Source organism: Montipora capricornis, chromosome 13, assembly GCF_036669925.1.
Source record: "Montipora capricornis isolate CH-2021 chromosome 13, ASM3666992v2, whole genome shotgun sequence".
NCBI classification, from domain to species: Eukaryota; Metazoa; Cnidaria; class Anthozoa; order Scleractinia; family Acroporidae; genus Montipora; species Montipora capricornis.
The window spans coordinates 28,477,331-28,499,910 of record NC_090895.1 but is presented as its reverse complement, the minus strand read 5'-3'; the positions used below and the strand labels follow the sequence as shown (position 1 = coordinate 28,499,910).

Below are 22,580 nucleotides of genomic sequence, written 5' to 3'. Positions count from 1 at the left end.
ACATTTTGACCACTGTGATGACGAATATCGTTGTAGATAAGAGTGCAGACAACGCTGAACCAGTTTCGATTTGTTAAATGCCTCATTATGTTTTATCAGGATATAAAAGTCATACACGTGACGTTTTATCGGTGAGTAGGCTCATGAATTATTAATGTATTTTTTAATGGTTGGTCTAAAGCTCTGATTTTCGTGTTGGTGGTGGGTTACGGTTAGTCGGCAAAATGATTAGCTTTTACACAGGCCAAATGCTTAGCGTTTTCACGCCATGCTTTTGAAAGTGGCATTTTCCTCAAACCTTCAGTGCTAGTTGGTCATTTTCAGGATCAAGCTCAACTTTGATAAACAGGCCAGATCCGCTGAAAGTCATGCCTGGAATAGCCACATCACCGCCAGAAGTAAACACGTGAGTCCAGTCAGTGTTGCCGTTTTTGTCTTGTACGGTAATTGTCACCGTAACTGGATCATCACACCTGAAATAAGAAATAAAACAATAATTTGCAAAAAACAAAAACATTGAACTCAGTTGTCCCATCGCAACATAAACAGGCATCAAAAAGAAGAGAAATCACACGCTTAAAGGGATACTATGATAAATCACTTTCGTTTTTTTCTTCGGATTTTGAAACACTAAGTGACCCAAGTTTTACGCCTTGCCTTAAAAAGGCACTTGTTTATTTTAACTAGAATTTTCCAACTTAATGGTCCACCAGTACTATCTTTGAAATCTTGAGAGAGCTGGATCGAGGAGAAAATGACGTCAAAGACCCACCAGTTTAAGAATGTAATGCGTGTGTACGCGGCTGAATTAATATACAGCACGGGAGTTTCGGTTCCCTGCTAGCAGAAGTCTCTTCTCTTTTGCGTTCACTGGGCTGACGAGTACGACTCGGAAGAGACGTCTGCCATAGGTCGAAACTCACTTTGATCCAACGGACGGCCCTCTTCAAACCGCATGCCCCATGATATGTTCGCTGACTGTGACTTGAGCCCACTGTGTCTCGCGCGTTCCTTTACAGTAATTCTGCTGCGGTTAAGTGAGCCCACACAACAATTGAAGTATCACGTGAGGATTCCGTCGCTCAGAAACCGCCGTGGCAGGGGTCTCTTTTCCCGCACTTGTCAGCCAAGCGAACGTAAAAGAAAGAGACCTCTGTTAGCAGGAAAGAGTTTCGGGCTTTCAGACTTTTAAACTACATCGATCAAATCTTAATTATTTCTTATTTCTCCAAATTTTACTACTCTTTTGAGAAAAAAAACTATCTCCTCCCAAATGTACCTAAAAATCACCAAAAAATTTGCAGAACACCCTAAAACATTGATTTGTGTTATGAGCATAGGGTTTTTGTATTGCTTGAAACGCGAACGAGATATTTCCATTAAACCGATTTTAAGAGGCGTGAACACGGCTTTCAGGTGTACCCCCGCCTTAAGCTAGTGAGTAAATGACGTCACTTTTCCCTCGATCCAACCCTCTGAGGTCCCATCGGTCAGTTTTGAGCGTGAATAATGGCGGACCGTGAAATCCAAAACTTACACTCAAAATAAACAGCCTTTGGACAAAAATCAAAGCTCAAACTTTTGCTAGTCAGGTGTTACGTAAACAAACCTTCAAAATCCGAAGAAAAAGGAAAGTGATTTTTTTTATCATAGTACCACTTCAAGACCTTTAGGATGAAATCCCCAGATCCCGCGATTCCTTTGGTCAGCACGAAGTATGGCTTCAAACTACGCGCATATGCAGTGAAATCAATTTAAGTAACCGCTAGCGACCACTAGAGTTTCAATTTTCACAGACTGCGCATAAGAGGTCCTTATTCCCGATGCTGACCGAAATTTCGACCGAAGTGTAATACAACAACGAAATTAGGGATTGAAGAATACGAACAACAGTTTAGTCGATGTTTAAGTGATTTGATCACAATTCTCACTGAAATGATTTTTTTTCAACGGAATTGCAGGCAGACCAGGAGCCCATGGGCTCCTGAGGCAGACAGAATATTTTTAAAGACAACTGTGATATTAAGCCTAGCAAGGGTTAAGTGTCAATCGAGTATCCAAAGTAATTTTGCGATTGATTAAATCTCGTATCACGTGCAAAGCTATTATGAACTTTACGATCAACAATAGGGAACTTAAGCAACGACGATGGCGACGGAAACGAGGACGTCATCTCAAAATACAAATTCGCGTTATTGTAATCACTTCGTTACTATTTCAACCTTTTTAATATGACAAGGGTGTGGTAGTTCCTCAAGAATGACACTGGTCGGAACGGCGCTTAATTAATTCAGGGGAGAAAATGAAAATTTATGCTCAAGTACTGCCGTTCGTCATAAAACCTCAAATTTGGCTATTTCACGTTGTAGTTTTGCTGACGACGGCAAAGAAATGGACAAAGGTGAAAAACGCACGTGCGGAGCGTGCAAAGCTGTTGTTTTTGCCCACTAAATATGCAAATTTGTGAAGTTCTTTTTTCCGTCGCCGTTGTCGTTGCTTATCCGAGCCTCGCAGGGGCGAGGAAAAATACGAGCAATGAGCAAAATGTCCGCGAGTATTATACGTTAAACCATCGAATAAGAGATTTATTATTCAACTACAAAAAGGTGTTATTTTGATTCAATTTTATTTGGTAAGAGTGTTTCTACGTGCGGCATGAATTTTGGCGCATATTTTTGCGACACTCTGCATAACAACAACGTGAAATCACCAAATTTGAGGTTTTGACGACAACGTCAACCTTTCATTCACTATTTTTTACTCGGAAGCGGATCGTACCCATATAATTTTCAGGATATACTTCGCCCACCGTCATTGTAAGAAAGTGAACTAGATGGAATAATCGCGAGAATGTAACGATAGTATAAAGTGACGTTTTCGTCGACGTCGCTAATAGGGAGCTTCAGCAACGGCGATGGCCACGAGAACGTGACAAATTTGCATATTTAGTGGGAGAAAACAATAGATTTGCACGCTCTACACATTTAATATAAACAAGATTGAATAATCCCGAAATACTTAGAATAGCTCAAACGTATATTTTGAAGTGACGTTTTCGTCTCCGTAGCCGTCGTGGTTTCTTAAACTCCCTAATAGGTGGCCTCATGAATAGTGTGCTCGACTCCGGATCGAGTGGTTCGGGTTCGGGTCCTGGCTGGGGACATTGTGTTGTGCTCTTGGGCAAGACACTTTACTCTCACGGTGCCTCTCTCCACCCAGGTGTGTAAATGGGTACCGGCGAAATTCTGGGGGTAGCCCTGCGATGGACTAGCATCCCATCCAGGGGGGAGTAGAAATACTCCTAGTCGCTTCATGCTACAGAAACCGGAGATAAGCGCCAGCCTGATGGGCCTTCTAGGCTCGTAGCAGACTTTACCTACCTACCTTCGTGTTTAAGAATATCGTTTTTGCACGGGCTACATAAACTTGAGACTTTAAATATAATGATTATCAGTAAGAATAAAAGAAGTTTTGCAAAATTAATACAGTAGCAAGTTGTCAAAAGCTAAGTAGTCAATCATACCTGTTCAATTTTGAAGTCACAACCATGTCTTTTCCAAAAACATTGTCTTCACACGTGATCTTAACACAGTCTTCAGTGATTCTGCAATTTGCAGGTACCACGACATCTTTGCAGTTATCATTGTTTGCAAGACCGTCCGCGATTTTGTCCAAAAGATCGTCCAGTGCCTTGGTATCGGAATCTGTTGGTAAAAAAAATGCCCGCCATTACACTGAAGGCTGATGTCATATTTTCCTATAGTTATGTTGAAGACTGTCGTAAACAGATCAACTCTAATTCCAAGTTGGCGGACGAGGAAAGTAGTGAAATGTAGTTCCGTTATATATGTTACTTATTTGCGTCGTGTTGACCCCGTTCACATTTGAGGAGAAAACGCTTAAGGCCATAGACCAAATTGGCTAACTCAATGTTCTACCCAATTCAAACCCTTTGGGAATAAAACGTTTTGTTCCAGGTATTTTTATATCATTTGAATGTGAATGCTACATTATAATGCAAATACTATACACAAAGAATCTTAACCCGGGAGATTTGAATTGGGTACAACAATGAATAAGCCGATTTGGTTTATTTGAATTTCTTGTGCAGCCTCATTCCCAGGACTATTTAAAGCCTTGGAAACGAGGTCACTTTGTCGCTCTTAAATACGCAACCCATTCTCTACTCCTTAATTAACGATTATCGTTAATTCCTAATTTGCTCTAAATTTACTGTTATCGTTAATTTAGAAGACTGAAAGCTTGATATGGATTATCGGAAATGGTCATATATTCTTTAACAAACAACCCAAGCGTATAGACACCGGACTCGAACCTGGGAATGTTTGTTCATTAATCATGAACCCAGAATACTGGTATCGCTTCATCCGCTTCACAACTGAAGATCAAGACACTGTACTTTCAAAAATATATATACTTTTTAAGTCTCTCATAGAATATCGATGCTGAAGAGTAATTAGACCTAAGCTAGATTAATAATTTTGGCCTAAGCTTTGATTTGAAAATGTTTAGCTTTGTCGTGAAGTTTGGAAACCAAACTTTGCAGTGTTTAATATTGTTTGTAGCCGAGCGATAGTATGTAGCATTATCAAATAGTGTTTAAAATATTTTCCCTGAGCAGCTAGCGGTGTGGTAGTCAAGTGGTTAGGTGAGGGGTTCAAATCCAGTCCTTATTTTCTCTGCTACTACAAGTCCTGGGACACAGTGTCCTAAGTTAAAGATAATACTGAATTCTAAGCAAATTACGAAGTAACGATAATCGTTGATTTAGAAAAGAGATCATGCTGTATTCCAAAGGTTTCCTTGCATTTCAACATTGTTAGTCCCAAACTGTCTTTCTACCGGATGGTAATCAACATGCAGTTAACTATGTTAACAAGCGAATAATCAACAAACAAGCAGTTTGTGTGGGCCCATTCCCATCAGTAGGGTTAACTCTCAAATGGTTCATATGGGGTACAAAACTAGCACTTCACATTACACTCTAATCAGTTAAGTCTGTTGAAATATATGTGCTACACGGCCAACGTTTCGAAAACCGTAACCCTTCCTTGTACATGTTCATTGCCGTGACTTTAACATCTTCAGTTCCCACGGCCTACTCCCGGCTGACCTTGTAACTCAGTCGGAAGAGCAGCGGTGATCTAACCCGAGGGTCGTGGGTTCAATTCCCACCCTGGTCAGAGTTTTTCTCTGTCCTTGTGTCGGCCCATTTCCATCAGTAGGGCTAACGCTCACATGGTTCATATGACGAGAATTTCAACAGTGACGCGGTAAAAACCATGTTTCGTTCGAGTCGTCAATTATTCACTCAAATAAAAAAATTCCAAATGGTTTGGTTTTCGCTAAGTTCAATAATCCTTCGGAATAGTGACAAATTTCTTGACCTAAACATGACTCCTGTTGTGATTTTCCCAGAAAAAAAGTCCAGAAGTCAGTTTTATAAGAGCTCAGAGAAAAATACTTTAGCCAACCTTATTTCTGGACATTAAGGCCATCCCCTTTTTTTTTGTTTACCGTCGAATGCGTTTCCTGATATTCGGTCGGTCGAACGGATTGAAAAAAAAAAAAACAAAAAAAAAAATCATAAGCATTCTCGGAATCGGAGGCCTGGTACCTCGGCATCATAGCTGTGGAGCCAGGAAAACAACAAGACGTGAACCCAAAATCAATATGGCGGAAAAGTTGGCGGATGTTGTGGCAAAATTAAGACAGCGCGGGAAAAAGGATCAACCACCGAAACTCCTGTGCGACATAAAAATGGCTTAAAAACGTCGTCGATTTTTTTCTTTTTTGGAAAATGCCCAAAATTTGGGTCGGTCGGAAGACGCGAAACGGAGAAAAAAAGGGGATGGCCAAACGCTCGGGTTAATTAACGTCTTTAAAATTAATGCGACTTCATTTATCGAGAATCAGTGACTTTCACGTAACCTGCAATGCATTTTGTTTTCCTCACAAAATTTTGCACAAAATATTACTTTCAAATGCGCACGGATTGCAAAAAAATAAAAATGGCTTCAATCCAGCAATCATTTTATTTACTCAATGCTTCTGCTATGATATCTGTATTATTTTTCCTCATAATTGAAAATTTGATGGCTTTAGTCTTCTATGAGAAATGTATGTTAGAAAAGGTAGCGATGCAAAGAACTCCGCAAAAATTCGCTGATTTTTCTTTGTTATCGAAAAAAACCCAGTAAAATGCAGCGCATGCGTAGTAAGTTTAAAAAGTGCGATTGAAAGCGGAATAGCTTTCTCGGAAATACGCCTATCTCTCGAGAACCACTCGTTAGAATTTAACGAAATTTGATACGAAAATACTTTAGGAAAAAAGCAACTGGAGTATTGGAAAAATTTGAACTTTAACAGAGGAAATTCTAGATATTCCAGTGAACCTTCAACAAGGGATAATTAAAGATCTCTCTGTCGAATTATTATTAAAATAGCGTCAACTTGTGAGCATCGTTACAAGCCTGTTGCATGCAAATTATAAAGAAAATCTAACGACCAGATTTTCTGCAAATAAACAAAACCGAAGGCCTCTTTATATATATATATATATATTCATTCACGTTGCCATGGCAACAGTATATACATCAGCTTTACTATCAAAGAACCGAAGTTCGTGTTATTAACTTGCTTGCGACCAAAGGATTAAGGGTTTTAGAGAAAAAGGCAAATGAAACATTGATGTCAAAAACTGTGTTCAGCCACCTTAACTGAACGAGAATTTTTCAAATTCGCGTTAATTTCGAGAATAAGTTACGTCTACGCTAACGGCAATCTCATCCCCAGAGTCCAGAGCGGACTCTGAGGACGAGATTGCGCTAACAGTAGCTGAGGAAGCTCTTATGCCGGCACGAAAACCATGTTCTTGAGATGGGGCTTTCGTTCACACACAAAACGTTCATTGGCTTTTGGACCGGATTCTGTAACGGTGCAAGACTGCGCCGCGTTGACCAATATCAAAGTAATTCAACCCACTGGTGTGACAAACTTTCCTAAAAAAGCACGACCGCCCGGAATGTAATGCAATTAAACTTCCTCTTCGCGTTAAAACGAAACTCTCCAAAGAGCTTGATTTAAGCGCTGCGACCCAAAAACAGAAAAAAATGAAAAATAAGGCAACCATATTTGTAATAAGCTTGCATCTTAAACGATTCTCGTAAGTTCAGTTTCCATCAATTATGAAACAACTTCGGATTTCTTTTTACATTTTCGATTCTCATGGGCAAACCACAGTTGTGTCTGTTTCAGTATGACGCAGTTTTGAGTGGCAAATTTGTTTCCCATTAAACAGGTCAAATGTCACACTGTGTGTTTTTTGGCAGGATACTACATCGCATTTAATGCGGGTGTCCATCTTCACTTACATGTTACTAGATTCTTGCAGATTCTTGGCAAAGACATAACAAGACAAGATCAAAGCGCAATTCAGGTAATTATCCTTTTTACACACTGAATTCGATCAGCGTTTTCTTTCGGATATCGGAGACATTCAGCCTTCCTCCTAGTCATGCCACAAGTCGACTGCGAAAGAGAGCGAGCGAGCGAAATCGAGGGACGACCTCCTATTTATCTGTTAGTGGTAACGGGCTTTGAGAAAGTCCACCCTTGTCCATGACAGCACGGTTGCTCATCACTTTGTAGTACTCTTCGCATGCCTAACAAAACATCAAAATTAGTCTATATAAAGGTAAAGAGTGGTGAATACCTTGACGTGATGCTTTGCTTCCCAATGCAAAACTCACAAGGACAAGAACTAACAATGCGAGCGAACCTTGCCCAGACATATTTGCTGAAACTGCAGATGGAAATGTAACACTTCCGTAGCTTATGTAAATTAATAACACTCTACTTGACAGCTTGGCAGACACTCGTCGTAAATGACATTAACCTTTGACGCGGCCATGCCAGAGGATGGTCCCGCGTTTTAAAAGCTTTGTCAATGTTTCACCTTGCTGTTGGAAATTAAAGGCAACTTAAAGAAAGGATGTCGTTTGTTGCTGTTTTACCTTTTACGTGCTGTCGCTACTTTTTAGGCCTAGTCGCTTGTCGGAATTAATCAAGCAGTCAATTAATGGCATAAGTAAAATCAGAAACCCATAAGAGTTGAAACGTGTAACCGCCCCTTGTGTGCTGGGAAACAAGCTTCTGAATATTCAATTTGCTAAGTACCATATTTGGAACACAACAAGAGTGAGGGGTTTCCAAATATGGTACATAGCACTGAAACATTCAACCAATCAGTTCGCACTGAATATTCGGAAGCTGTGAACGCGCGTTACACGTGTTTCTGGTAAAATGTAGTAACCGCAATTTTGAAGTGTTTTGGAGTGGCCGGCTGTTCTACTTTTGTTTGAACTTATATAGTATAGTAAAGGTCCGGGCTTCACATGTCAGCAAATGACCAGGGACATCCAACGTCAATTTTCGGAAAATATCTGTTCGGAAGACGATTTGAGATCAGGCTAGAACTTTCGGAACATTTGTTGTAAAATTTCTTGCTTGCCTGCCTGTCCTAGGATTTTCGAACATCTAAAAAAGGGTATAATTGCCCATTTTAAACGGATTTTTACCCTAAAAAGGTCGTCTAGAATTTTCGGGAGACCTTTTTCTGGCTGAAATTTTCGAAAACGTAAGTTCTGATCCCTATCATTTTTGGATCACTAGACTTTCAGCGAGGAAATCCGAACAGATGAAAAAATGTTTAGGGGATAAAAATATGCCTATATCTACCGCTTAAATACTAAAATACGTTTAACAATGCTATGTCTAAGTGGTTTTGAACTACATTCTCGTTGGCTGCCCTTGAAATGACGAGTGCAAACGACGACAATGCGAAGTATCGCTTCAACTTGTTTCAAGATGGTTGAAAGTTTAAGCCAGTGGCTTAAAAGTGGGTGGCGAACAGTTGCCACATTGTGGTTCCAAAGTGAAATGACCAAATTTCAGGTTTGACGACAACGTGGGCATACAACAATGACAACGAAGAAATACGTTTTTGCAAACGTTGGCCGTGTAGCACTTATATTTCAACAGAATCAACTATCAACAAGAGAAAATGAGGGGACAGAGAGGGAGGCTCAGGGCGTTGGCCGGGATATGTCATGTCCACGAAAGTTATTTTTAGACAAGCGGAAGTCTTTGTTCTCGCGGAAGTCTGTCTTCCGAGACGTCCGCATGCAGTCTTGTTTTGGCTTTCTCGGAATTTTTTTTTCTTTTCTGTTGCCCAAAGAGGTAGGTTGGCCTGCATGCGGACGTCTCGGAAGACAGACTTCCGCTAGAACAAAGACTTCCGCTTGTCTAAAAATAACTTTCGTGGACATCAAATATCCCAAGGGCTGGACCGGGAGCCTCCGTCTCTGTCTCCTCATTTTCTCTTGCTATCAACCATCTATACAACAATGGACCGTTTATTTTCTACCCTTCGTTCCAATCCCGTTATTTGACAGTTTGCACGTTTTGATAACGTTAACAAGATGGAATAATCGTGAAATTCTTATGATAGCCGTTGCCGTGCCGTTGCGTCCTTTAATTGACTTCAAATGGTAGCAATGCTCTCGTCCTTAGAGCCCTCTTTCCTACTGGTCAGCATGCACCACAAAAAAAAGAAGGTATGTACTTTTAGAAAAGAGGGATGTTGGTGACAAAAGTGCTTGAAAACATCTTAAGCATGCGTATCATAAGGGCTTAGCGGAAGAATGGCGGCCTCAAAATGCCATTCTTTTTTTCTCAATAAATCTTTATTTACAAGAATAAAGGTGCTGTGTAGAGAGAGCCCCGCTAGCATTTAATTACTATGCCACCGTCTTCGGTCTCGACAATGTGGCTTGTGCGAAGTTTTATTTTTGTTTGAGGCGAATGGCCAGGCCCCTAGTGGAAAGTGCAGTGCCTGCCAGACTGATACCGACTAATCCGTTGTCCCACTATGTGCTTACTGTGCTTGTTCTGCTACAACAGGTTTTGTCTAACTCTACGTTCAGCTCCTTGAGGTGTCTTGGGTAACAGCAAATAACGCAAATTGTTCTTTCTACGTTGCGTCATTGAAACAACAACAACAACCATCCATTTATTTGCCAAAGTAGAAAAAGTTTTATACAACAGAGTAAATTACTTTGATCAGGCAAAAAACCACTCAGAATAGTTATAAACTAAACGAGCAGAGTAGTTTCCATAAATTATTGCTTGCATTTTCTGGGTTAATTGTAACACACACACACAGCTAATAGAATAGACAAGAGGATGAATAATGAAATAATGAAATAAATAAATCTAACTAATCTAAGGGAAATACATTTAGAGAAGAAAAACAAACAAAAAGAAAAAAAACACCAAAAAACTGGTACCAGATAGTAGTATAGTATTTATCAATTCTTGAGTTTGAATAAATAGTTAAGACTCTGAAAGAGCATTCAGTGTTGATATCAATAAAAGCAAAAAAGCGGTCACCCTGTCGGCCGCCAATTTAAGGTTACGTTCGAGAAGACTCGGGCAGAGAAAACACATGATTCTCGAAGGATTGTCGTGACGGTAGCGTTTTCAAAATTTAGCCAGATGACGGTGAACACGCTAAGGCCTCAACTACAAGATCCCTTTCACCCATCCACACCACTCAAAAATGATCGAAACAAATGCTCTCAGAGTTTTTCCACGCTTTTTACGTCATCCTTTTCAAAAGTTTCCGTTTTCACATATCCACACAAATGCGTTTTCAAAATTTTGCTACGCCCCCAACGTCATCGTTTTCAAAGGGCTCAGTTTTCATCTGAACCCAGTTTTGAAACAGTTTTCGAAAGTCCCCGTTTTCATCGGCCTTTTCTGGGCGTTTTAGTAACGATGACTGGCGAAAACGCAACAAAAGGTAAGCGTTTCAACGCGTTGGTGTGGGATGAGACCTACGGCTACCGTATGAAGAAGCTTGCGTTTTAAAATTTATCTGAGTAGTGTTGAAGGGACGTAACGCTCTGAAAAATGCAGTTTCCGTTTTTCCCTGCATTCAACTTAAGTTTCTTCATCTAGTTTTTCGAATTACTTGTTCTTCTAACGAAGGTAATAATGAATTATGAGTTGTTGCATGGAAGAACTCCTGTTAGGACAAAAAATCAAGAGACTAGACTGTTTCACTAAGCGAATTTATTGCCGGAAAGTAAAAACAGAAGATACAACAAAGAGGCGCAAAAAGCAACAGCAAAAGAAAACCTTAAAACAATAGCTATAATTGAGAAAAATTAACATCAAGAAGATTTGCCTAAAAAAGTGTTAGATGAAAGTTGTTTTTTCACTGATAACATCCTCATCAAAGTCTGAATCATTTACTTGCAACACATCGTCTTTGGCGTCCATAACACGAGTGTACTGCTGCATTTCGAGCTGTTCATATAGCATGCCTTCCACGCCCTGGAAACCAATCTCCTCGAGGCTTTCTGGCAGCGGTTTATTCAGAGTCTCAGGTAAAACCAGACTTAATAATCCCGCAGAAAACGAACACATTCCAAATATCATCATAGGAAGAGGACGAGTGTAGACACCCTGAAACGAAGTTTCCAAAAAGACAGTACATAAACACGGCTGCATAAATGAAAGAGAGAATACAAGATAAGAGCGGGTTTGAGTGTCTATGACATTATATTGGCGATCGCAAATGGCACAGAGTTATAAAATGAGCCAATCAAAACGAGCGCGGGAAAAAAAAACGCGTGCGGAGATGTCAGAATTGTTTTGCTTCTGATTGGTTACAAACGTGGCGCAAGAGCCAATGAACAAGCGAACAGCAATCCATGACCATGGCAACCACACCCATTGGGAACAGTCGAAATACAATGAAGGAAAATTACCAAAAATACCACGAATGGCGAGCAAATGCCACCTATCCTGGAGGCCATTGAGCAAACACCCATTCCAACATTCCTGAAGAAACAAAAGGGAGTTTATAGTCAAACTCAGGGAAATCGTTCATCACTCTTGCTGTTCAATGTAAAAACAATTTTTCGTGACTTCCACTCTTCCAATCATTTATACCGGTATCTCTTTTACTACAAAAAAAGTAGTTTATAATATTCACGTCAGTTTTGCAATACTTCATCAAGGCCTTAGCTTTAATACCATAAATTTGTAATTGAGATAGAACAATATACGCTACCAACATTACAAACACAGCATAAGGCTTGATACATAAGCAATACAAAAAGGAATAAATTTTGTTCCAAAGAAGGATGATTCTCTTATAGACTTCTCTATAATTAGGCAAGCTCATATATTGCACAAGTCTTAACAAACAAACTTCACATCAACAATGACTACTACTTTCCGCCACTTTACCTCACTACTGTGGGAAGAAGTTCAGCTGAATAAATATAAATAACAGCAAATGATGCAGAGATTCCAAATTTGCCAATCATAGCAAAAGAAGTGGTTAGAATTCTGGAGGTTGGTTTTGTACCTTGAAAAAAAAGGTGGACATGAAAAACAAAACTAAAAGAAAGAGGGATAGCATTATAGATGTATGTTGGCCCGGGTTGCTGGAAACATGGTTAGTGCTTAAACCAGTGTTAAATGTACCATTGAAACCTATAGGTTTAGCGCTAAGAACCATGCTTCGAGCAACCCGCCCCAGTACTTTAATAATTTATTCTCTGGGTTCCTTGTGGTGAGGCCTCATTCTTAAATAGCAAGAGAACAGCTTTGTTTCTTGCAGAGAAAAATAATACATTACTGCTACTAAGTTCTCATTGGAAGTGAACTGCTGAGACAACAGGTACAGCTTGATTGGTGAGAGTTTCATTATTAAATAATGTGTAAATAAACTAATTTTATTGATGTGCACTATATTTATTATTTGCTGGTGCCAACGCGAGCAGTCATACGTTTGTGTTGGATTTTTTTTTAAAGACCCAGCTCTGAAATAGGGGTAAAGAGGTAACACTTAATTATGAATAGAGAAGGAATTAATAACAAAAAGGGATTGAAAATGTTTGCTTTTACAAAAAGGCCACACGCTGACACTTATTGGAGGATTTTATGACATTCTGAGGGGAGGTTTTATCAACACACCAGTTTGAAAAAATAAGCAAACCAGGCAGGCTGCTCCTCCCATCATCATGTAGTAGCACAAGCTACGTCGCCGTCCCACCCTACAACAAGAAAATTGTACATTCACATCAATTTCCTGATCTGCAGCAATCCACGCAATCAGAGATAACAAAATAGCAGTATTTAAGGTGCTAACTAAAATGGAGGATAATTCTCTCACCAGTTAATGAGGCAAACACTTGTTAGGTAAGCAGGTACCTCCATAAGACTTGATAAGAAAAAGTTTTTATAAATATCGCCTCCCAAATGTTTAGTGTTCAGCGATAAGCCATAGTAGACCAAAGTGTTAACAAACCTTAAGACAATACAAAAATAAATTTAAATCAAGTAAAAGGTCAAACTGATATCTAACATCTTGCAAGATTAGTGACTTAATCCACTGACTCCAGGAAAAGTGTGTTCTTAGCAAGGGTTGAAAAAGAAAACACTTATTGCTAGCACTGTAAATGGGGCCTGCTGTCTTCATTATTATTGATGAACCTAAGTTTTTGTCCAGTGGTGCTCAAATTCAACAGCGACCCACAAATGTGGAGAAATTGTGAATACAAGTATGATGAAACCTTTCAATCATACCCATCATGCAAACACATTGTCTAATTTAATTCATGCACAGCTTGCATACACAGTCATAATAATAATATATGTTTATATAATAATAAATTTGATTATTTAAAAAGACAAACTTTACACCTACCATAAATAGAACAGGACTACTGTAATTTTTGCAATTTTCAGATTGGAAAACAAATCTAAGCAGCCATATCGATTTCCAACTACAGACATGGGAGGGCTAACTTGGAGAAGAACCTTAGGAACAGCAATACCATTTTTCCTGGCTATGATGGAAAGGATGTCTTCTGCCTCAGCCAAACGACCACGAATAATCAGCCATCTGGCTGACTCAGGTACAATTCTGCAATTAAAAGAAGTACTTTCTAAACATATATGTACATGTGTGATGCTTCTGAAAACACTCTGCTTCTCTTACAAGGCATTTCCAATGGGAAGGGTTCCGGATGCACAATTTAAACTGATCAAATTATTATAAGTGGGAAATCTGGCGTCGACCATCAAAGACAAGATCAAATGGACTGAAATTAAATTAATCAAGCCTAGAATAAAAATTACCACGATCTGTAATTTAATACCACAGTATGGCCAAAGTTTGATGTGCTAAAATTAAAAGTAAAACAATGAATATCAGCTTGAGGTTCTTGGAAATAATTTTTTTTTTGTTTTCTCCTGAAGCCTCAAGAAAATTTCTTTTGTGCCAGATAAAAATTTAATGTATTGCAATCAGTTTATCAGGTTGTGTATTATTGTCCCTTCCATCTGACCAAACATCTTTTAATTTATTGATAAGATTTGTGAGTACAACAACTGCCCATCAACTTACCTAAAAAACAATATAAAAACGCAAAATGGTAGAGAAACTAGAACAGATAACGTTCTCCAGTCCCGGACCAGATATGAAACTATTGGAAGGACTAACAGTCCAAATGTAAAGAAACACTGTGCCATTGTGCCAGCAAATCCTCGGTAAGATGGACCAATAAGCTCCGTTGCTAATACAAAGGCTGATAATATTTCTCCACCAACAAAAAATCCTGTTAAAAATCGGAGCAAAGTATATATTTTGTATGTTGGTGCAAAGGAGCTTGCGAAACCAAACAATAGAAGTCCGGTGAACGAAATGTACCAAATCTTTCTCCTTCCGTACTTGTCTGCCAACGCACCCAGTATCAGAGCTCCAAACAGGGTGCCAGCCATTAGGACTGACTGCACCAAATCGGCTTTAAAAGCATGTTCACAAACAAGATTCCACTGGGAAGAAAATTAAGCAAATAGGTCAACTACTACTTTTATCCATTAATGGCAAACAGATCATTTGCTGAGGTATCCTTAACTCACTGACCCCTGGGAGTGAAACACAACAGATTTTACTCTAACGCAAGACGGTTTTACTATCTACTGGGGGTATCCTGGCAGTTGAGGTGCCCCTCCATTAAGGAAAAAAAAAAAGAAGCTGAAAATAATAAAGAGCCAAGACAAAAAATTAAGTGGTTAAACACTAATGGGACATGACACTGACATAATTATTTTGTTGGTATTATCCATGGTCCGAATTTAAAACAAAGAAGTGTTGCAGTGGTTGGCAAATTTCAACCCTCCTAACAGTGAAACATCCGGTCTAATGCAAGATGAATTTGTAAAACCCCTCAAGGGCAAAAGAGTAAACTAACAATAAAGATAACTTTTTTTAACGAACATTACCAAAATTTCCCCAATTCTATTCAATTTTTTTTGGTTGAAAACAAATTACAAGACTCTTAAAAAGGTTAAATTTATTCTAGAATATCCTATTGCTCATCATCCACTTGAGGTGGCTTAATTACTACTGTAACAGTTTTCCAAAGACAAAGATCAAGATTTTGAAGCAACAGGATAGCTCTTCTGAAGCGTAATAGTCACTGCAATTTTTTTTCGCTAACAAAGAAATGCAAATCAGAGGAAAATGCTAAATATAGCGACCGAGCTCCTGGAGGGGAAATTGGAACTAGACATTTCCCAAAACCTACATGTAGCTATAGGACCCCACCTTGGGAACTAGACATTTCTCAAAAACTAGCTGTATGATCCCACCTTGAAATTTCAGGATTTCCTTAGCGAGAAAAAATAATCGTATAAAAATAAATAGTTAAATTATCTGTCCGACAGCTTTTATGCAAATGGAAAAAAGTCAATTTTTGTCTATATTGATAATTACTGAAAAATTGTCTGACAGATCTTTTTACAGTGGGACACAGGGTTCTCAATAAGTTTTGGAGTAGCCGGCTTAAATATAAAAGTAGGCGGCGGGAGAAGCGAGTGCCACTTGTTTATAGCAAGTTTATGACCGAAAAGTAGACGGCTCTAAATTTAAAGTAGCCGGTTTTTTAGCCGGCTGCCGGCACTTAATGACAACCCTGGGGACATGCACCTTACTGTGGCCAGTCCTAACAAAGTTTTTTACAAATTATCCCCCAATCCAGGAATGTGAATTTCATTGGCAGTCACGCCTCCTTGCAAAGTTCGTATGGTTGTAATTTGAACACTGTTGCATGGGTTGTTGAGTTTACATATTTACCCGTGGGTTGTTAAATGTGAAAGTTTGTTAGGTGGCCACGGTAAGGCGCATTGCACTGTAATTTCGCCTTCATACTGTTTATTAATTCCCAAAATTTTAGGCCTGCTTGTATGGCTAGGATTTGAGAAAAAAAAGAGCCAGTTCCACCCTCCAAGAGCTTGGTCACTACATTTTGCATTTCTCCCCTTATTTGCATTTATTTGTTAGGTAAAATTATATTTTACATCAATTGCAGCGACTATTATACTTCAGAAGAGACATCCTGTTGCTTTTAATTTCACAGATTTCAAAATTTTGATCTTTTTCTTCGGAAAACTGTCGTAAGCCACCTTAAAACTACACGACGCAATACTGCATGAACTTAATTGCTGTTTTTTGATTATTTATGATAATATGAATTCATCACAAAACAAGAAATTTTAGCAAAGCCGAAACAAAACCATGGTGATATCGAAATATATATAAGCTGAGCTAAACAAATGTGCGCGAGTATTGCGTATTGAACGTAATTACACTCGGAAAAAGGCCTTAAAAATTGCCTCAAATTTTAAATTTAAGGCGATTTTATTTTCGACGCACAAATGTTCAAATTAAAATGTAATTTGTTAGAAATAGGAATTGAGAAATAAATTATATATTCTTACCTCTGCAACGATGGTGTAAGATTTTGAAGAGTATTCAGTCTCTATACAAACTGATGAATTGCGTTTACACGTTTCATTTGTCGAGGAACCTGAACAAGTCCATCTCGGCTCGGCGCCTACGAAAACTTGCAGCAAAAGTTGAAAAGCAGCGGGAATAAGTGATAAGTTAAGAAGCACATATAAACGCCTCTGGTGTGGACCAAATTCCCCAATAATCCTCAAAACGTGGTCGAATTCCATATCTGTGTTAGACAGACGGTCCTATCTCGAATCTTGTTTTGATTTGACGAAGGAGTTTTGACAAAATAAGAGAATATTTCTTGGTCATTTCCTAAGTGTGTTGATGACTCCTCGATCGACTTCTTGATCTGAAGCGGGTCGACAATTCTTTTCAAAATACCGCCTCTCACTTCTACAAAAGATTACTTTCTTGAGGTCTCGTTATTAAATAAGCGTCTGTCTTTCTTGAGATCTCAGCTACCGTGAAAAATTGCCATGATTTGCTTGCATGATCTTTTGTTTCACACAGGAATTAAATTCACGGATATGAACAGGTGTATGAAAACTGAGTGGCCAGGCACGTGACAAAATGACCCGAGTGGAGTTGGGAGACGGAAGGCGAAAGATTTGAATGGCAGGATTGACTTTTTGGCAATAGATATTGAAATTTTTTGTGCACTTATTAACACACACACAAAAAAAAATACAGATTAGGTAATGAGTGGAGAACCACTATTGGTTGCCAACTTGAAGATGCAAGCACTGTAATACCATGAAACCTTACTCTCACAATTTTTTTAAAACTAATAGGATATGTCCTTTCCAATATTTAAAGGACGGTAACCACTAATTCAAAGGTATGTTTGCGAGGTTTATGAACATGCGAGACAAGCAGATCTTAACAAGTATTATTGAAATCAAAAAGAGAACTAGGGGTATCCGTGCATTTTTGAAACAAAGATAATTAACATTGACAATGTTAATTTGTAAACAGCTTTAAAATACAAAGCAATGTATGGTGATCTTAAGCTTAAATATCTCTTAAAAATGCATGGTTACCCCAATTTTCTTTTTGGATACCAAGAGCACTTGCTAAGTTCTGCTTTTTCCGCATAGTTTTAAACCGTGCAAAAATATCCCTGAATTAGTAAGCACCATCGATAGAAAACCCAAGTATCTCGAGATGCACAGAACGTATGCGAAATAGCAATAGTAGGCCCTGTCCTTAACTGAGGGTGAATTTTCTGAACTGTAATATTAATGATAATTTTATTGTTCAAGTATCACAGACTTCTCTCAGGTAATCAGCCGTTTAATTAGCCAAATTCACGATCATGCATACTACTTTCCGGGTACTTTTCAAGTGAACTTAATGTCATATTTAAAGCTAGCCTGCTTAGCATGGGTTCCGTATAAAGAAGGAAGGAAAATCCCTTTGGAGCACGTCAGTCCTTCTTGACATTTTCGCTGACAAAAGACTACTACTGACAACCTTAGTTAAATGCTTTTTGCGAAGAGGTATAAGGAATTCTCCTGTTGGGGATTGATGGATGACATGTCTATTCCAGGGGTGGGGGGTAGAGGATAGGGGTGAGGGTAGGGGGTGGGAGGTATGGGATTAGGGGTACCATAGCTGAAACAACCCAAATCTTTACATAATGCTAGCCTTGGGATTAAATGTTATCTAAAGCATAGTGTTTAGTCCTATGGTTAGCATTTTTGTAAAGGTTTGGGTTGTTTTAGCTATGGTACCCTTCACCCCCTACCCCCCTACTCCCCGTGCCCAGAATAGACATCCTGATTGATGGATGTACTCAAACAATAGAAACCTCAAAATTAACAATGCCAAGTATCTTTAGTCACTCAGGCGATAAATTATAAGTGATTGATTTCCCTAAAAATATGAAAATTACCAGGCATGTGCACCTTCCAATTTATGCTGAATTACCGGTACATTAATCTCACCAAGTCAACCAAGATGTCAAGAAAATAATTCAGTGAATCCAGCCAATTACAGCTAAACATCACTAACACATGTACATGTTCCTAACAGAACTGATGATAGACAAGGCAGAGACTTCTGTTTTATACTTTGTTGGGCCGAAACAAATGAAGGACTATTTGACTGTTCAGCACTTTCTTTTCCACAAAGAGTCAAGTACTTAATCTTATTCACATTGTCTACATGTGCCAAATCATACTGACAGCTTTGCAAATACCAACATCAGAGTAATTAAAGTAACAGAGGCCAATGAACTGCAAGACAGACACTGCCAGCCATAGACCCTTAGCAAGCTTTGGCATTGTTGAACCATGAATGTAGTCCGTTAAAACTTGGCCAACACCCCTGCAAACAAGAACAATAACTTGATTTGTATATCACTAGCCACATAAACTATTGGAATACATTCAATTAGGAGTATCTAATTTAAACCACAAACTAAAACACTGGGGGATCAATAGGCATATTGGTTAAAGTGGCCAAGAGGCTTTCATGCTCATGGATCACCAATACAACTGTATTTACCCTCTGATTTTAGATTAGCTTGGTGTAGCTAATATCTCCCAGCATTTACCCTCCCAACTGTGATACACCACAGAAGACAGACCACTACACCAGGAAATCCAAGCCTTTCTCTTTGCAAATAATGTGCACGTGGGTTCTTTTAGGTCCCACAGGTTTATGAACATTGAAGGGTTGTGAGACACACTCTATGGTTTATCGTCCCTATCAGAGAAGACTAGAACAAGAGCCATTAATTTGAACTTATAAAATCCACTTTGCCTTTGAGAATCCCTCCTGGTTGTTAAACCTGTGAGCCACGATAGAAATGTTCTGATTTCATGCTGTTACATTTTCTTCAAAACCTAATAGGTAATTGAAAAGTAACCAACTTACCAATGATTATGAATTGGTACAACAACAGCTAGTGCCCAATCCACTGCAGCAGATGGGTAAATGATTCCTGTAGGAATGAGGGTTACCAAGGCAACACTGAAATAACGTTCAAATTTCCAGTGGCTTGAGGGTTGAGACGGAGCTATTTCTGTTGAGTAAATTCAGGTTACCATCACATATCAATAAAATTATAGCACTTCTAAAGAAAGCAAGTTGGCTCTTAAAGGACTACATGACAATTTCTGCACATTCAAGCTTACCTAGTTCAGTCTTACGATTTGCCGAAGAATGAACCTTTTTCTTCAGTAACAGTGAAACTAAAAAACAACAGTCAAACAGAGAAAAAAAAACCAATGTTTTAGCATAAGGATGTTTGGCCATTTCATTTAATATCCACACCCCTCCCTCCCTCCCTCCTTCCCTTTGTATTCAGAGATGACATTCTACAAAGAGCATTTGCTTGAGTCTGTTCTAAGGGGGTGAGCCAATGTGCATCTCTTGACCTCAGGACTTTCTTGGAGGGATCTTGTGCCACATGGCTCTTTTTTTGTGGTATGCATAAAACTTGTTCTTTTTCTAAGGGGGTCATTGCGTTGCAATGTTACCTTCTTTCTCTCAAGGGGTAAATTGTTACGGTGTAAAGGCCCAAATTCGCTCAAAAGTCATTGCATACTGTGACTAAATTTCATGTAACAAAATTCTAAGCAAAAAACGTTTTGAAATAAATTTGATTACAAAACAACGTTTCAAAGTCATTTTGACTTCATTTTCAAGGATGTCAGGACCAGGACATCACCTTTGTTAAGAGACATGTTCCTTGGATCCTCAGAAAAGGAGATGTTCTAGATTGATCATGTACTGAATTGAAAGGATGCCAGCCAGGAATTTCAAACCTGAGCTTTGAAACAGTTCTCTATTTTGAAGAAATGTCGGGGAAAGCTTGACTGTCTAATCTGCGAAATGATTTTCATCCAGGATAGGAAGCGAAAGTTAAACACACAATCAGACTCAATTTGTGAAAGAATTTGTTTAGAACACTTAATCGCATGCACTAATTTGTTGGCTGACGTTATGAACACCACTTAGTTTAAACTTGAAACGACCATTACATTTATGAAAAAGAAGTCAAGATGACTTCATCATCATGACATCATGTAATATCACTGATTTTTGTAATCAAATGTAACACAAATTTACCCAAATAGCTGACCTGTTGTTTCCCGTGTGATTTTCCTGAGTGCATTCAGCCAATCAGACCACACACATATTTGGACAAGCAGTCATTTGAAAACAAAAACAAACGACTGCAATGACATTTGGGCAAATGTGGGCCTTTAATCCATCCATCAAGAGGTGTGGACTTAAATAATAATAACAATTATTGAATAGCCCCAACTGCAATCAAAGTTAGCATATCTACAGAGGAGAGGAGAAGGAGATCCCAGGAAGAAGACCAGTTGGAAGACCAAGAAGAATGTGGAAAGGCACAGTGCCGGCAAGATTTGGCTGACTTTGGTGTTGAGGAGAGCATGACGCTGGAGTTGGCAAGATGCAGATGGATTGTCGCAAGTCCAACCCCAAAATATGGGAAACGATGGACCATAAACAAAATGATGATGATGATGTCAGGTCATTTAATAAGAATAGGGAGCTTAAGCACGCACGTTTCTGAGACGTGGACGGCAACTGGAAGCCAGCTATTTTCACTTTTAACTTACCCTCACACAACCACATTCACATTGCTGAGTATCTTTTCTCCATTAGAGATAAGTAGTATAAAAAGCTGGGAGACAACACGGTCCGGGCACGCAAAATGTTCTCTTCTGGTTACTGTCTGCGTCTCAAAAACGTGCGTGCTCAATCTCCCTAATAAGGGCAACCCTAAAACCCAGAATCCGGAATCCGGAATCACAGGTCATTGTTTTACCAATACAGAGTGTAAAAACTATCCTAAGCATTCATAAAAGCTAACCTTAGGCCTAAAAACGTTTGTTTAGGCCTAATTAGGCCTAAGGTTAGCTTTTATGAATGTTTAGGATAGTTTTTACACTCTGTATTGGTAAAACAATGACCTGTGATTCCGGATTCCGGATTCTGGGTTTTAGGGTTGCCCCCCTAATAACGTTTGTTGTCTTCTGACTCGATCTTAATTAATTATTAATGAGAACTTCGCTAAATGCAAACAATAGTGGTCCAAGGTGGCAAGGTTTCATCCAGTAACTAAGTTTTGTAATACTTGGCCGTACAAGATATGGTACAAAACAAAGATGACCAAAGTATTTGTAGGAAAAAACACAGATTGCGACTTTGAACTATGATGTGAGTGTTTGTATGGCATACCACTTTGAATTCTGGGAGCAAACGAAATTGTCCCGGGAATATTTGTAGAAGACGTAAACACAGGACGTCCAAGGGAGCTCGCTGTAAAAGAGAAAAAATGAAAAGGAGAAATGATATTTGATGGACATATCATTACACCGTAATTTAAAGAAAGAGATTGTTACCTAAATGGCTAGTTTTCCCAAGGAAAAGACGGGGGAGCAAAACAGCAGCCATTTTGTTTTGACAGCCGATCCAGTTTCCCATCAGTCGTGCAAGTTTTCATGCATCGGAGTACCATTGGCCTTATGGGTGAAAGATGTGCTTATTTTCATGAATCGTTACTTTATTAAAAAGAATTATAATCAAATAAAATTAAGGACAATTATTACGATTATCGTCTGTTTATAATCTGTCTGTCTGCTGTTTTTCCAACAAAATGAACATTATAAAAATTCATTATAAATTATGTGATTAT

At 38.9% G+C, this 22,580-nt stretch overlaps 3 protein-coding genes across 3 annotated transcripts in view; all 3 read right to left on the bottom strand.

Annotated features, from left to right (window-relative positions):
* The window catches only part of LOC138028882 (uncharacterized), a 14,499-nt gene extending 6,360 nt beyond the window's left edge, over positions 1-8,139 (bottom strand). Inside the window, exons 1-3 of the mRNA XM_068876509.1 lie at positions 7,736-8,139; positions 3,524-3,704; positions 299-473 (exon numbers count right to left, since the gene is read on the bottom strand). Coding sequence (XP_068732610.1) covers positions 299-473; positions 3,524-3,704; positions 7,736-7,814 — 435 coding nt within the window. The 5' untranslated portion in view covers positions 7,815-8,139. The remainder of the gene's footprint in view (positions 1-298; positions 474-3,523; positions 3,705-7,735) is intronic.
* Positions 8,140-11,142: 3,003 nt separating this feature from the next.
* LOC138030296 (solute carrier family 22 member 15-like) lies at positions 11,143-17,455 on the bottom strand. Its single transcript, XM_068878200.1, has 8 exons — positions 16,885-17,455; positions 14,510-14,937; positions 13,808-14,026; positions 13,274-13,408; positions 13,075-13,154; positions 12,343-12,463; positions 11,859-11,931; positions 11,143-11,553 (listed from the first exon to the last, which is right to left on the bottom strand). Exons 1-8 carry the CDS (start codon positions 17,122-17,124, stop codon positions 11,284-11,286), a joined length of 1,566 nt encoding a protein of 521 aa, XP_068734301.1. The 5' UTR covers positions 17,125-17,455; the 3' UTR covers positions 11,143-11,283.
* Positions 17,456-18,134: 679 nt separating this feature from the next.
* On the bottom strand, positions 18,135-22,424 carry LOC138030297 (succinate dehydrogenase [ubiquinone] cytochrome b small subunit A, mitochondrial-like). Its single transcript, XM_068878201.1, has 5 exons — positions 22,288-22,424; positions 22,124-22,204; positions 20,044-20,100; positions 19,784-19,931; positions 18,135-19,231 (listed from the first exon to the last, which is right to left on the bottom strand). The coding sequence occupies exons 1-5, from the start codon at positions 22,367-22,369 to the stop codon at positions 19,066-19,068; spliced, it is 534 nt and encodes a 177-aa protein (XP_068734302.1). The 5' UTR covers positions 22,370-22,424; the 3' UTR covers positions 18,135-19,065.
* Between the last annotated feature and the right edge of the window lie 156 nt (positions 22,425-22,580).

What these genes read in the sequence shown, in the direction of transcription:
- LOC138030297 (XM_068878201.1), bottom strand. Translation starts at nt 22,369, where the DNA reads ATGGGAAACTGGATCGGCTGTCAAAACAAAATGGCTGCTGTTTTGCTC. An exon ending in TGCTCCCAGAATTCAAAGTG is followed by an intron (nt 20,101 to 22,123) that starts GTATGCCATACA and finishes GTTGTTTTTTAG; the next exon opens with TTTCACTGTTACTGAAGAAA. An exon ending in AAATCGTAAGACTGAACTAG is followed by an intron (nt 19,932 to 20,043) that starts GTAAGCTTGAAT and finishes TTTACTCAACAG; the next exon opens with AAATAGCTCCGTCTCAACCC.
- LOC138030296 (XM_068878200.1), bottom strand. Translation starts at nt 17,124, where the DNA reads ATGGAATTCGACCACGTTTTGAGGATTATTGGGGAATTTGGTCCACAC. An exon ending in CTTACACCATCGTTGCAGAG is followed by an intron (nt 14,938 to 16,884) that starts GTAAGAATATAT and finishes TTTTCTTCCCAG; the next exon opens with TGGAATCTTGTTTGTGAACA. An exon ending in GTTTTTATATTGTTTTTTAG is followed by an intron (nt 14,027 to 14,509) that starts GTAAGTTGATGG and finishes TTTTAATTGCAG; the next exon opens with AATTGTACCTGAGTCAGCCA.